This window comes from Stylophora pistillata, chromosome 10, assembly GCF_964205215.1.
Source record: "Stylophora pistillata chromosome 10, jaStyPist1.2, whole genome shotgun sequence".
Classification (NCBI taxonomy): Eukaryota; Metazoa; Cnidaria; class Anthozoa; order Scleractinia; family Pocilloporidae; genus Stylophora; species Stylophora pistillata.
The window spans coordinates 12,884,238-12,899,547 of NC_142528.1; the positions used below are offsets into that span (position 1 = coordinate 12,884,238).

The 15,310-nt window shown below is 39.7% G+C and overlaps 1 protein-coding gene across 1 annotated transcript in view; it reads right to left on the reverse strand.

Moving 5' to 3' along the window:
- LOC111319860 (low-density lipoprotein receptor-related protein 4) overlaps nucleotides 1-15,310 on the reverse strand; it is a 27,483-nt gene that overhangs the window by 3,217 nt on the left and 8,956 nt on the right. The window contains exons 9-15 of the mRNA XM_088735824.1: nucleotides 11,834-12,254; nucleotides 4,724-5,145; nucleotides 4,158-4,289; nucleotides 2,772-2,972; nucleotides 1,772-1,967; nucleotides 968-1,359; nucleotides 753-875 (exon numbers count right to left, since the gene is read on the reverse strand). Coding sequence (XP_088591950.1) covers nucleotides 753-875; nucleotides 968-1,359; nucleotides 1,772-1,967; nucleotides 2,772-2,972; nucleotides 4,158-4,289; nucleotides 4,724-5,145; nucleotides 11,834-12,254 — 1,887 coding nt within the window. The remainder of the gene's footprint in view (nucleotides 1-752; nucleotides 876-967; nucleotides 1,360-1,771; nucleotides 1,968-2,771; nucleotides 2,973-4,157; nucleotides 4,290-4,723; nucleotides 5,146-11,833; nucleotides 12,255-15,310) is intronic.

Sequence of the window (15,310 nt, forward strand, 5' to 3'; positions counted from 1 at the left end):
TGCGGGAGGTCGAGGGTTCGAGCCCCGGCCGGACCAACACTCAAAGTCTTAAAATAATTGAGAAGATTATGCTACCTTTCTATAACATCAAGAAATGGTTTAGATATTTTAGTATTCTCGGATAGGGACGGATAAATGGAGGTCCCGTCTCCTGCAGGGTTAGGGGTAGGAGATGTTAATTTCCCATGCACGAGATTACTGTGTGATGGATGTCCTCCCCTGGGGTGGGATGGGTGAGTTGTTGTCCTGCGTTCCATACTGGCTCGAGAAATATGGGTAATGATGCCCTACATAAAGACATTAAACTTTGATTACTATCACTATTACTATTACTAAATCTATCACGCAATAATAACGTTATCACATTTCTCCAAAATCTCAGTTTTGCTAGCTGTCATTCTATGCCAATTGTTCATCAGCATAACGGTTTGTAACCAATACTTCTCGACTTAAGTCAAGCAAACAAAAAAATACGGTTGACTGATATCAGTGAGCCCGCGATGTGATACGAACACTGGCCAGAGGATGTTTTGGTGCAAGAGCTGTCACTGTAACATCTCAGTGTGGATTTTCGCTATAACAACCATTAACTGGCATCGGAGGCGTAATACATTTAGGACCAAATGTCATTACATTTAGGACTTCATTACATTTAGGACCAAATATGTTATTGCATTTAGGACTTTATTACATTAAGGACTTCAACAGCCTGTTTAGTAAATAAAAACTAGTCATTTGTTCCAAGTACTTACTTATACAACTTTTCTTTTCAGCGAGAAGCTCCATTTCTGTTGGGCATTCACATTTGGGTCCTGATGGCGTGTATAAACACAAATGACAACAGCCTCCATTATTTCTTTGACAAGCATTGGAACCTTGAAGCAAAGAGAGTGTTTTAAATGTGATGAAAGAGGCACATGGAAAGTGTCAAAACTTCTTTAATTGTCAAATTAATAAAAGCCTTTACCATAAGAGAGGTTAAGGTTTACAGCTTTTAGTCCCATAAGATCAGGAAAGCTGTCAATGAGTACTTTTCTGTTTTTGCCAGTTCTTTTGTTCACACTCTCTATTGACCTCCTCCGCCAGTCCGTCCAATAAAGATTATTTCCAAGGACAGTAAAACCAAACACATGAGGCAGTTTTCTATCTAAAATAATACGGCGAGCACTCCCGTCATAGTTCATGACTTCTATCTTGTCATTCCTAGCATCAGCCCAGTAAATCTTTTGCCTCACATAGTCAATGGTAAGGCCGTTTGGCCATGCAACGGAGGAGTTCACTAAGATGACTCTGTGACTCCCATCCAGCTCTGCTCGCTCGATCTTTGGGTGCTTTCCCCAATCAGTCCAGTACATGTACCTGGGAGAGACCACGTTAGAATATTTTTACAATGATAACAACCTTCCTCACTGACACATTTGCAACAAAAATTAAACATAGCATTCTTTGCAGGCCACTTCAACATCCCATCAGGCCAGAAGCCTAAACCTTTGAATCTGATTGGTTAATCATGGGCTTGTAACCCATCCAGCCTTTAAAAATAACAAATACAGTCCAGAATTTTTTCAATGCTATTTCACCGCAAAGTGGAAAAAGCAAATCAGAAGAAAAAAAATGAGCCCAGTCCCTCTGAAGAAAAACCACGCATTTCATCTTGAGTGTGGCCCACCACCTTCCACCTCTGGCTGTACTCAAGTCTTCTGGCAATTATCTTTCCCGTGTGCACCTCCAACCCATTAAATAACATAATTATTTTCATATATGTAATTACCCCCTAGTTGGATCCAATGCTATTGCTCTTGGTTCATCAAGATTGTCATCGATGAGAACTTTCCTAGTTGAGCCATTTAGTCTGCTAACTTCAATTCTATTATTGCCTGCGTCTGTCCAATACAAGTTCCGCCCCACCCAGTCGACAGCAATACCATCAGGATGTTGCAGCTCACTCCCTACTACTGTCTGAGCATCTGGAAAAACCATATGTGAAAAACATATTTGTATGGAGTTATCTCAATAAAGATTATTATCAGCATTATCATCATTATCATTATCATCATGATTAAAAATGCCAAGGGAAGGGTCATTATGTATCGTGCGCGAGGGGGGTGGGAAGTGGATCTTGGTTGTGTCACGATAAAATTTACATGATCCCGTTAGAAGACTTTTTCATTTTCAAGAATCATTTCATTGCTGTTATTTGGGGTTCATGTTATTGTTTATGGAGGACCGCTAGGTGAGACAAATTTATTTTGTGTATTAACTTTTTCCATCCAGTATTATAACATAACCAAATAAAGCACGTGCTCTGATTGGTCAACTTAGCGTCCACCATTTGCCCACGGGTGTACGCTGCTGACGTGAGCAAATGTAAAGACTATTTTTCCGCGCGCGCTTGTTTTTTCTGGTCACGTAAGATTTGTTAAATAAAAGGGAACTCCTTAGCTACAATGTATCAATGTTATGTTATAAAATAAATGGTAAACACCACAGCATACACTATTGAGTTATGGATGCACTTGGGAGGTTTGCTAAGCACTCAAGAAGCTAGAATCGCTCTCGGCTATCGCCTCGAGCGACTCTTACGCTTCTTTCGTGCTTAGCAACCTCCCGCGTGCATCCATAACTCAATAGTGTACGCTGTGGTGTTTACCATTTGTTAACGAGACAAATTGATGGGGAACTAAACAGAACCTTAGGGAACTTATCAAAATATATTGTCCCTACTGAACAAACATAGTAGATCATACTCATATCATATTCAGTTGGCTAACCTTCTCCATTCATCCGGCATCTATTTATTTGAAGTCTATTATCATCACTCCAGTAGACATATTTATCCACAGGATCAAAATCAATGGCTACCGCATGACTGATATTAGACACTGGTAAAACCACATCTCTACGATCAGGTGTATCAAGTGATATTCGCCGCAGGTCCCCTTTTCTTGCCAGCAATAGAAAATGGATAGGGCCTGAGATTAGAGCATATTCTGAATGAGCTTGCTAATCACTTGAATTTGTTTGTTAGAATATGTCACGGTTAACAAGATCCATTTGTTTAATCTTACAACCAACAACGTTCCGTTTTGTCCTGAGAGAAAGTGTTCTCTTGAAGAAAGCATGATAAAACTGATTTTGTCATGTGCCTGTCTTTTTGACAGTGTCAGTACAGAAAGAGACGTTAGAAATAGACCCTTTTGAGAGAATGACCCAGCTTCCAATCCGTTCCTATGGATATTCATTCTTTGCACTGTCTGCCACACATTTCTTATAGTTTTTAGTCCTGAAAATTTGATGCTAAATCCAAGGAAATTCACTGTTTGATATTTCTCTATCTTTTCATTAACTTTGTGATGTAGCTCTTCTTAGAAATTTTATCTCGCCGGGTTCTTTTATTTTTTTTCTTTGAAAAATAATTATAAGCATAAGTCCCTTTTAAAAAAAAATTTTTGATGCTGTTCGCGGTCCATCACCCGTGATTGCTCATGTCATCATTGTTAATTTCAATTTCTTAGTTCTTTTTAAGTCTGTATATTTTTATGCTTTTTTTTCCTTTATTCCTTTGGTTGGGCGCCTCACATGGGTCCTAGTGTCCTCCTGTTGGTGTCTTCCTAGCCTGCAGTGCCGGCGTATTTTGGGCGCACGAGTGCACATTTTCGTATTAGGCCGCCATCTTAGATTTGGTAACTGGGGAGGATTGGGGCGAGGAAATATTTGCCGAGGGAGTAGGTGTTAATTGGAAAAATTTTATTTTTGCGCCCAAAATACGCCGGCACTGCAGGCTAGTGTCTTCCCTTTTCGGCTTCTCTTCCCCACAGTTTTTATTTTATAATTCCTCCTTATCCCGTAAATAGTATTTCCTCATTTTTTTATTTCTCAATAAGGAGGAAGATTCGAAACTGAAAATTCAACGATATTGTGAGAAATATATCTTCTTTGTGGCTGATTTCAATCGCAGGAATTCACACAAGTTAAAATTTGTACAACTGATTGCAGCAACTAGAATTCTCCACTTTATAAACAACAAACAAAAAACATTCATATCATGCATATTAGACACACACAGAGTGTTAAAAACATATCGAAAACTGTGGGCAAAATAATATACCATAGTCCAAACACAAAACAAGCTATTCATAACTGCACCTAAATCATACCCTGTTCACATGTTTTCCCATCAGACAAAAGCTTTACGCCAGTGGGGCACGCACAAGAGCGACCATGGGTATTTAATAAACAAAGATGGCTGCACTCTCCATTGGGAGTTGACTCGCAGGGATTTTGACCTGCTACAAGAAAAATCATTTTGCATCGTCAAAAATAAGTCAGGATCGTAGTTTCTATATGACATCATGCGATTGTTTTAAGGGTATAACGTACCCATAAAATGATGCCCACTTAATCAAACTCACCATCTCTCGATGAAAAGCAAAGTTCAGTCGAAAGTAATCTTGGATTATCTTGCATTTTACCGTACTTCGTTCTGTGATTGGCCCAGAAAACTCACGCCACTCACGTAACCAATCAGATGCAAAACTGAGCCTAATCACGATGTGGTCGCCATCGTTTTCCCGCGGTTTAGGACAGTTTAAATTTGGTTGTTTTTACTTTGAGTTGTCATTGGCTCCTTCTCACCTCAGTTCTGATTAGTCACTGTGAATATTTCAGTTTTGGTTTTTTGGCACTCAGTTAAAGTTTCTAAACTTAGCGATTTAATACTTACCTGGCCTCCGCAACTGTCTTTTTGGTTCATATGCATGTATATCCATGGGTGAATTGGAACTTGACCAGACCATTTGACACCGCATACCATTGTTTTTAATTGTAGCATGTATCCCTTTAGAATTCCAATCTGTCCAATAAATTTTGTTTTCATATAATGTCAAAGCAAATGGATGAGCCTGATTTGCCATAATACATTGATTTGGAGTTTTAAAGATTCTCTCTCGGTTTGAACCATCATACTTAGCTCTTGCGATGTAAAATAATTTTGCATCTGTCCAGTAAATTTTCTGCGCATTGTAGTCTATTGTTAGCCCATTGGGCCAATGAATGTTCTGTCTGACAATTATCCGACGATTAGAGCCATCCATTTCGGCTCGCTCTATCTTGGGTTGTTCTCCCCAGTCTGTCCAAAACATAAACCTGGAATGATAATCGGAAAAAAAATTATCGGAAACCTAGTTATTCTAGCAAGCAACGCCTATGTCATTAGGTGGAGGTAGACTTTAGAGAGTCGTAAAATCTGGAATTATCAAATTGTTTTGTCCCTCCCTGGATGACAATATTCGATAATGATTTAATATCTAATATTTATATTTATAAATAGTTACTTATTAATATTTCTTTAGTATTTCTTAGTTTTCTTTGATATTCGATTAAATTAAATTATTTTGTTTCTTTAATATTCAATATTAGTTTAACACTAATATTCATATCTATTGATATTTGTTTATTGATATTCATATTTATAATTCAACTGTGCTTCGTGAAGTACAAATAACGCGCGAGACGAGTACAAATATCACGCGATATTAGTACTCCAGAAATATCCGCAAAATTCGCCCGCACTGAAATAACAATTTGGCGTGTTGGATAACAAATCTCTTATTAGACTTGTTGTTTGTATTTTGACTCGCCTTACGGGCTCGTCAAAATACGGAAAAACTCGTAAAAATACTCAGCGATACTACACAATAAAACGTCTCATAAGACATATTTATTCGGTTTGGGAATTAACTTCGAATGGATCAGTTAACATCCTAGCTTAAATAGTTATAGGTAACATTTGAACTTAAAGGGAAATTACGGTCTAGGAAAAGTTTATCTCAATTAGAAGACTTTATCCTCAGGAGTTCGAAAATAACCGCCATTTTGTTCAGTTTGCCTTGCATTGGCAACAAGAGCGCTTTGAAGTTGCCCTTATTTACAACTTTCGTGGTTAGAAATACGCCATCTTGGATATGATGTTGGTTATGACATTGTTTGACGCTTTTTCTTTGTTGACCTGTTTGACCTTTGGGAGAACAATTTCCAATAGTTGAACTCTGCAGAACTGTCTTGTGATTGAATGTCAAAATACATACTAAAATTCAAAAGGAAAAGGCGTAAGCCTCCACAAGCTTCCGGAAAGTGAAATATAAAAAAAATTTAGCCGGCAATTTAGCTGTTTCCCCTGACAGTTGCCTCAAGAAAACCACTCACTATTTCCAAGACGTGAGAGACTGAGCGGGTCGACGTTTCTTCTTGAAACTCATTTTTCTGCCTTTCTCCTCAACAGCGATATCTTCTTTCCCTGACGACGAGCCATGTTTCGTTTGAAAAATGAATGGATGTATTACACCCACTTGGTAGAATTCAAATCCAAGTCGATAACTTAATCAGTATCGCTCTCCTCGCGGCTGTTTTCATTGTTTACATCCATCTCAGCAGGGATTTAAATGAGAATGCTTGACCATTGCTACGTCATAACCAAGATAGCGGTTTTCAATTTGAAAATGTCGATATTTGGAACGTAATTGTTCGCAACTGAAACGCTTTTAGCTCAAATGAATAGCCAGTTAGGACAATGCAAGTAAGGAACTTTTGATATAAGTAAGCTTTTACTAGACCACACTTTCCCTTTAAATAAAACTACCGTCTCCACAGAGGTAACTGTAGTATATAGTGATGCTCACGCGTGGAAACGAATGCAAGTGATGTAATACACTCGAGACCTACAGATATATACAGCGTGCATTTTATTTATTGTAGTAGTTCCTTTTCGGTTAAGAGTAATTGTGTAATGGACGTGAATAAATGATTTTCAACTTAACCACGGTGTACTACATTGGCGATGAGGATTTTGGGCACTTTGAGGTTTCGTCGAGGGTTTCAGGAGTTTAGTCCGGGATTTCGTAAATGATTTCGCCAGGGATTTATTTCAGAGATGCCGGGACGCGGTGGACCAGGCGAAACTGACGCAACAGGCGGTGGTGTTAGGGGTGCTGTTGGCGGTTCTGTTAATGGTTCTGGAAAGACTTCGGTTGCTTTAGATGTCAGTGGATTGGGACCATTTAATCCGAAGAGAGAGGCACACAATTCAAGTCGGCGGTGGAAGAGATGGCAGCGAGCGTTTAATTTGTACGTGACGGGAAAAGGTGTTTCGAGCGACGCTCAAAAGCGAGCTCTTCTATGGCACGTTGCCGGTATGGACGTTCAAGAAATTTATTTCACGTTAGCCGGTGATGGCGAGAATATGAGTTTTGAGGCAACATTTCAGATACTTGACAATTATTTTGTTCCCAAGTCGAACGTTCCTTTTGACATTTGTTTAGACATATTCGCAGGAGAGCGGAGAAACTGTGAACCAGTTTGTGTGTAGATTGCGTCAGCGAGCAGCGACTTGTGAGTTTGGCGACAACGAGGACGACTACATCCGAGATCAACTCATAGACAAGTGTTACTCCTGCCGTTACGTTGGTTTACTTGTTACGTTGGTTTACTTCGCTCCGACGAAGGGCTAACGCTCAAAACGTCAACTTTTGTAATCATTACGGTGGCCAATTTACCATTTCAACTTTGTTGATATATCCAAATTATTACTTGTTACAGGTTGCGAGATCCCAAGAAGCAGTTGATCGACAACTGAAGCAATACAACACGGATCAGGTAGACCAGGTCAATGCAGTGAGCGGAAAAGTGGATGGGAACAAGAATCCCAGGAAGTTGAAGACTTGCTTTAGTTGCGGACAGGAAGGACACTTAAGGTGGCTCGTACCGGTTTTCATCTTTTTGATGGTTTGTAACTTTGAAAGAATACAACAGAAACACTGACCAAGGCCAGTTGAACACTTTTACGGGGTTGAATTATATAATTATTGGTTATCCAAAAATAGGTGTCATTTCGTCACTAGCAGTTTCCATGGCAACGCTTTCAGAGGCTTATTCAGACGCATTTTTGAGCTTGTGGCTTAAATAATTCGAAAACTAACCCGGTGACCCTATGATTTTTTTCAGTGATTGCATTCAGCACTTGAAAAGGAAAATACACAAAGATTTAAAAAAAACTATACGGAGCGGAATTTCAGAAAATCTAGAAAAAAGGCAGTTTTCACACATCACAAATTTCCTTCCGTAGAATTTTCTATTTTTTTTCTGATGATTCCTTTCCACGTTATTATCATATTGGAACAATAAAAAAAAGGGGTCACCGGACTTGTTTTCATGCAATAGCTTTCGTGAGTTTAGCAATTTCCACGCGCGGTCTCGCGCATTTAAAAATCTAGATTCTATAAGATCGACATTTGCTCATGATCTGTTATAGCTACCGCTGACAAAATGCGTGTGCTCGCGCGAGCGCCTACAATCTGATGTTTACAATCGTTTACTGCTAAGAAAATCTTTAAACAGCTGTCAAAGACAGCCTCCCGGGCTTACCTTAAAAATCCTACACACGACTTCTGGCTGCATTATATTATTTTCCTTTAAGTTTCAAAGTCTTCTTCCACTTCAGGTAGATCATCCTTCACTTGAGTTCTTTTTTTTTTCGCCATCGCAAGATTTCATATCGTTTGAATATTTCTTTTAGATGTGAAGTGAAGCAACCTTTACTTCTCCGAAAATCGTCTTCTTTATCTTAGTTTCTATCTCCTGCAAGTACGGTAGGCCATTTCAAAGTTAAATGCCCTCAACTCTGTCAGCGAGGCGGTGCCCAGTCGGGATCCAAAAGAACGAGGAATAGCAGAGGTGGACATGGTGGGGGTAGCAGGGGTGCTGGTGGATTTGGTCGGGGTGTGGACGCGGAAAACTGGGGCGAGAGGCAAACCTTGTGACTTGCGGACCTGGCCCCAAGCTGAAGGGGGTTCTACTCCGAGTTTGATGGCCGGAAATGGACAAGAACGTTTAGAAGTTTTGTAGAGTTTGTCATGGCTGCCAGGTCACTTCTGGATTTGGCCCCACCCTCCCCCCGAGCCGATGTCTCGCGTTTTTCCTCCAAGTGCTCCTTGGCAGAACTGTGGAGTAGATCAGTTAGGACCCCTACCCACAGGAGAGAGTAAACTCATCGACTTGACTAGATCGTCGATACTGTCCGTCTTCACTGTTTTCAATGGATTTTTACAAATATCCTCTTACCCGGGGTTCCTTAGTAGGTGTGAAGAGTTGGTGCTAGAAGATTATGGGGAGGACCCGTTGAGAGAGATTTGACTAGGGTCCAGGTTGACCGCGCATTAACGGTCTCTCAGCTGCACAATAAGTTCCTTCCACGCACTAGAAGAATTCAGAACGGCCGTTAATTTGAAATTCTCGCTGGATTGGTTGCTCGACAAACCATCTTTTGTGGAATTTTTTTCGGTGAACTTAAAGGGCAACTATTTGGCATTCGTGCTGCCAAGTTTTGACTCGAGGGAAAGTATTTAAGTGTTGTTTTCGGTCGATTTTGGCGAGGATGTGTCAATAGAAGTTTCCGACCTTCCCGTATTTTGTGCACGGTGATTCAGTGCGTCAAGCTAAATCACATCAAAACGGCCTCAAATCGCGAGGAGAACAACACAGACTACTCTCTATGAAGGTAAGACTTTATTTCTTTGATTATTTCACACAACTTTACATTTTCGGAGCTCAAAAGTAAGTCCAACTAAACCACTATACAAACTCTTTAATAATTGTCCCACCTGTGTTGGGGCCTGGTACAGCGATCGATATGGTAAGAAGCTCGTGTTGTCAAGTATCAACAAAACTAATTCAAGCCACTTACAGACAGTTTGTTTAATAATAACATTTTGAATTCTTGCCAGATTAACATTCATTTTCCAACTGGCAAGTGACTTTGTCACATTATTACAATGTTTATGACTGTAAAAGTCGAATTTTCAATAAATACTGTTGAACTTGAAGTGAAATAAATGTACAATCATTTAAATGTGGCGGTAATTTGTGTACGTCAGCAACCCAATTTAGTGCAACGACGTCAATTTCAAAATTAGAACCAATCACAGGCCGCAAAAGTGAGACGACAACACCACGAAATATTGACAGCTCGCGCACAGCCAAAACTATAAGAAGATCGCGATACTAACCCTGATCCCTTTGAAAGGTTGTTCATAAGACAGGGTCAGAGGTAAAACTTAGGAACGAGGCTGGGGTTGAAATGGAAAGGAAAACTGTGTTTTTAATGAGGCACAACGAGCACAGAGATGTATCCAATGGCAACGAAGACCAAGGGGTGCAGGCAGGGTCTGCAGTACAGGTAGCTGGGCAAGGGGCAAGAAAATTTCCAGAGAAGACAGTCATACCTATGCCAAAAGAAATTCCAGGTACGTCTGAGGTATCTGAAAATTCTCAAGTACACCCTAGGCGTTTCCCCTATAAGGAAAATATCGGAATGGGAAGGCCTGTTCGGAGGTCGACCCGGACTGTAAGACCACCTGATCGTTATAAAGCCATGTAAGGACTTTGAACTGGATATCTCGAACTTTTTACCTTTGACTAGTTTAATTTAAAGACTTCGATCTGTATGTTGAACATTTAGGAAAGGAGGGAGTGTTGTGTACAGTGATGCCCACGTGTGGAAACGAATGCAAGTGATGTAATACACTCGGGAGCTACGGATTTGCTTGTACATATATAGCGTGTACGGTATTCAATTTATTATATTAGTTTTTTTTTTGGTTAAGAGTAAGTGTGTAACGGACGTGAATAAACGGTTTTCAGCTTAACCGCGGTGTACTACAATGGTGACGAGGATCACTACAGTAAACAGCATTTTGTTTTAGTCGCATTAAACAAGTTTTTTACTAATTTACGCAAAAATATACTTATCAATAAAATTCATTTGCAAATACACGAACCTGTTCTGTTTTATGCGCAAGGGTGATAAAGTTTTTAGGGCAAAATGTAAGCAATAATAAATATAATCAATAACTAGTATACTAGTACTTAATAGTTTAGGATTTATACACTTAATTCCCATTAAGGAAAGAGAGACCTCCATCATGTATCCCTTTTGAGTCTGATCTGTCCAATAAATTCTGTTTTCATACAATGTCTTGGCAAATGGATGATTTTGATTAATCAGGCTGTAAGGAATTAAACTTTTAAAAATCCTATCCAGGCTTGAACCATGATAACTAGCTTTAGCTGAAAAAAAATTCACCTTCTGTCCAGTACATTTCTCAGTACTGTAGTCTGCTGTAAGGCCATAGGGCCAATAAACGTTCTGTCTAACAAACAAGTGGCGTCCAAATGAACGCTGGAATTGGTGAACCCAGTTCCAGGTACCTCAGTAAGCAAGTTGTTCGCGCGCCCACGATCTTTGCTGTACGTTTTGAGGGTCGTCTTTACCCTTTTTTCGCATCACGAATAGTATCCAAAACTCACTTACATTCACGCGAAATTCGAGACAAACACCTTAAATTACTATCTTACTTTTCTAGTCTTAACCAGTATTACGCGACAAAAGATGGTGTAATGTATCATCTTAGTTGTTCAAGAACCAGTAGTGGTCTGCTTTGCGACCTTTATGAAATCGATCCACAGAAAGTCATTCTCCTGTCAACACCTCACCACAGCCGTTCGAGAACAATAGGTACATTTTAAAAACAATAAAATAGCCGGAAATTCATCGCACGAAACGAAATGGTTTCAGCTCTTAATTCACGGGACACATTTAAATTAAAAAAAAAAAAACTAGTTCACGTGTGGACATGAAAAGATCTTTCTATCTTTAATCACGATTCACGAATAAATGAAAAATTCAAATCACAACACACGTAATAATGGGACCCTCCGTCCTCGTTCACAAGCAGAAATCTAGGCTTGGAAAATCATGGAAGATAGCATCAACTAACCTTACCCTTTAAGTGGATCCACTGCAATCGCTCTTGGAAGAGCCAAGTCCGTCCAGAAAAGAAGTTTACGATAAGATCCATCAAAATTTGCAACTTCGATTCTGTTCGTTTCCCAGTCATCAGCTCTACAATCTGTCCAATACAACTTTTTTCCTACCCAATCTACGGCTAATCCTTCGGGATTTCTCAAACCAACCGATACGACATCCTCAACTTTTCTTGAGTTAGGACGTCCCGTCATGCGAATTCGTTTGATTTTCTTAACACTAACATCGGTCCAAAATATGTATCCATCTTCGTAGCTGAAATCCACAGCGATAGCATCTAAAAGACCAGCAACCACAATAGTTTCATTGTGGTTCTTTGGACTCGGTCGCACAATTCTGATGTCTCTCCGGTTAGCGTATAAAATCCTTGGAGAAGTCGCTGTGGAAAGTGAAGAATAATATAAATAAATGCTGGTTAGGTCAGTGGGGAGCTCTCCTTTTAAATTCCCAAAGTGTTCCTTCCTAAGAAAAGGGCAATCAAGCGTCTCAGTTTTATTCCAAGACTGAGTTGAATAGACACTCCTAGATAACGGGTTAAAAAATATTCAGCTGAGCTGTGATTAATGCCCGATTGCTGTCAATTTTTGTGTGTACTTCTGCAGATTCACCAACATCTTAGATATACCGCTAATAACTCACCAGAAATAGGAATACAGAGTGATAAAAGAGCAATCAGTAAGCGATGCAATTTCATCTTTCTTCCCCGGCAAATGAGCGAGACTTTCAAAGGAATAGTCCTGTCGATTCGGAAGAATTTTCCCTATGGATTTTCCTTTGAAGAGTGACTTGTGTGCCAGAATCTTGGAAAATAGTCAATGGATGACGACACGTAGTGACAGTCAGGTTTAGCTCAATTGGTTAAAGCGCCGGATTGTGTTGTGCGGGAGGTCAAGGGTTCGAGCACAGGCCCGGACCAATACTCATGGTCTTAAAAATAACTGAGGAGAATTTGCTACCTTTCTATAAAATCAAGAAATGGATAGATATTCTAGTCTTCTCGGATAAGGACGAATAAACCGTAGGCCCCATTTCCTGCAGGGTTAAGGGTAGGAGACGTTAATTTCCCACGCACAAGATTACTGTGTGGTGGATGTCCTCCCCAGGGGTGAGATGGGCGGGAATGAAGCGCCTGCCAGAGGCGCCTGATAAATGCTGACGTCCGATCTCAACCTTATCATAATGATTGTAACTAAACACGTCTGTTGTTTAGAGTGCTTAGACCTTACTTTACTTAACAAAGAAAACACTCGGGTCAGCCCTCATACTGATAACCCAGCTGCTATCTCTTTCAGAGGAATGTTACAGACAAAGCATGATTGAAAAATTATATTTCTCATCTTTTAGAGTGCATATAACACGAAATTTTTTGCTCTTGTTTCTTGTAGTTGGATATCTATAGAAAACGTTTCGAAGCCTTAAAGGTGCTGGAAAAGTCTAAAAAGCATTGTTTTTGCTTTCAAAATACGCGCAATTTGCCTTCAAATTTGTCCCGGTCATCGCGCGGCCAAAATCGCACGTGACGTCACATTGTGTACCCAGATTCTTCGAAGTCAATGAAACTCTCAGAAGAGTCGGACTCAAAGGAATCATTAGAATCACTGGACATCTTTGCCTTTCAATGCACTATCTATCTACTACGAAGTACTGCAGAATCCTCTTAGCGACAACAGACCTTCGCGGCAAAGGTACACAATGTGACGTCATGAATAACTTCTACGGCGATAAACTTGGTCCCAGTCTCCGGGACAAATTTGAAGGCAAATTGCGCGTATTTTGAAAGCAAAAAAAAAAAAAAAAAAAAATGCTTTTTACATTTTTTCAGCTCTTTTAAAGCTTCGAAACGTTTTCTATAGATACCCAACTACAAGAAATAAGAGAAAAAAGTTTCGTGTCATATGCACTTTAACGATAAGGAAAGTGAATTATGCGGTGCGATACATTGTTTTATGATTTTAAGAATAGAACAGTCATTGTGAATGCGTTCCATCGGAGCTTGTGTATGCGACAATAAACCAGTGTGCTTTGCGCGCCGTTGTTATTGTTATTATCCGGGAACTCGATACTGTTTTCTCAGACACCGAACGGAAACGGCAAAGAATACCACAACAGCAGTAGCTTTTGTCAATATTTTCATGGCAAAGATAGAAAAAGAGTATAACACCCAGTGCACAACTAAATCGCTGCTTTGGAAGAGGTACTTAGACGACGTTTTCTGTCTGTAGAAAAGAACCAAAGACAGTGCATACTGGTTGAGAGTGGCCCTTTAAGCGAGTAACAAGATTGTGCGCTTAATTTGCACTGACACATCCAAACCTCTCCTCTCAGATTTCGAATATAACCTGCGAGTGAGCTCTATTATTTGCGCGGCAGGACGGGAAGATTTGAAACGAGTCGGGGAGAGGTCTAACGAAGGTCTGGCATTAATTTTGAGGATAAGACTCTCAGCTAAGAATAGGAAACCCTCGAAAAAGGTTCCCTGCTGGAATTTGTTACGAAATAATGTCAGTGTGACCTTTCTCGACGGGCCGATTTTACGATTGACCACTGATGGCAATTTGATACCTTTGGGAGTTGGCAGGTGGGGAAAGAGAGAAGATTTAGAGGATAACGGAGTCTAAGAGGGATCATTAATTGAGCTCAGGTGCAAAACACGAGTTTGAATTGAATACTAGAAAACCTACGGTAACATTTGCTTTAAACTACAGTTTTATTACATATATATATTTTCAATTTCTGACTGTTTTTTTGGCGCATCGAGTGACACATGCCTCGAAAAATAGATTGTATCATCACATCTAAATAAGCAAGTTTTCTCACTGACAATTCCTCTTGTTCACTTATCAGAACATTTTTGTTCAGACGAACTGTTTTCAGGGCATAAGTGCCTATACTTATCCATTTACCATACTATTAGAAAAATTTTAATCCCTTCACTCCCCCAGATCTCATTAGTTGTTTTCCTTACTGTCTGCAATACAATTTTTGTAATGCGAGTTTGATCGTAGAGTTTGGTAAAGAATCGCATCATTGAATAAAATCTCGCATTCTGATTGGTTAACGAAGCGAGGTATTTAGCGTGGAATTGCGAGTCGAAAACGAGGCTAAGTGATATTGTTTCGCATCTACGTAAACATAACAATTTTTAAGTAATATGCTGTTTCCTTAACTTTTTTACTCATTTTTATTCAGTTATACGATTCAAGGAAAATCTATTACTTCACTCGTGAATTCCGCATTAAATTGCACTTGAAAACCGTTATCGCACTCATCGCGTCGCGATTCGTGCGATATCGGTTTTCGCGTGCAATTTAATGCAGAATTCCCTGGTCAAGTAATGAATTTTCCTACAGGATCAACTGATAATCCCTTAATTTATTTTTCTCTTTATTCTTCTTTATTCCCATCAGTTGTCTGCTATTGTTTTAATATTTTAAG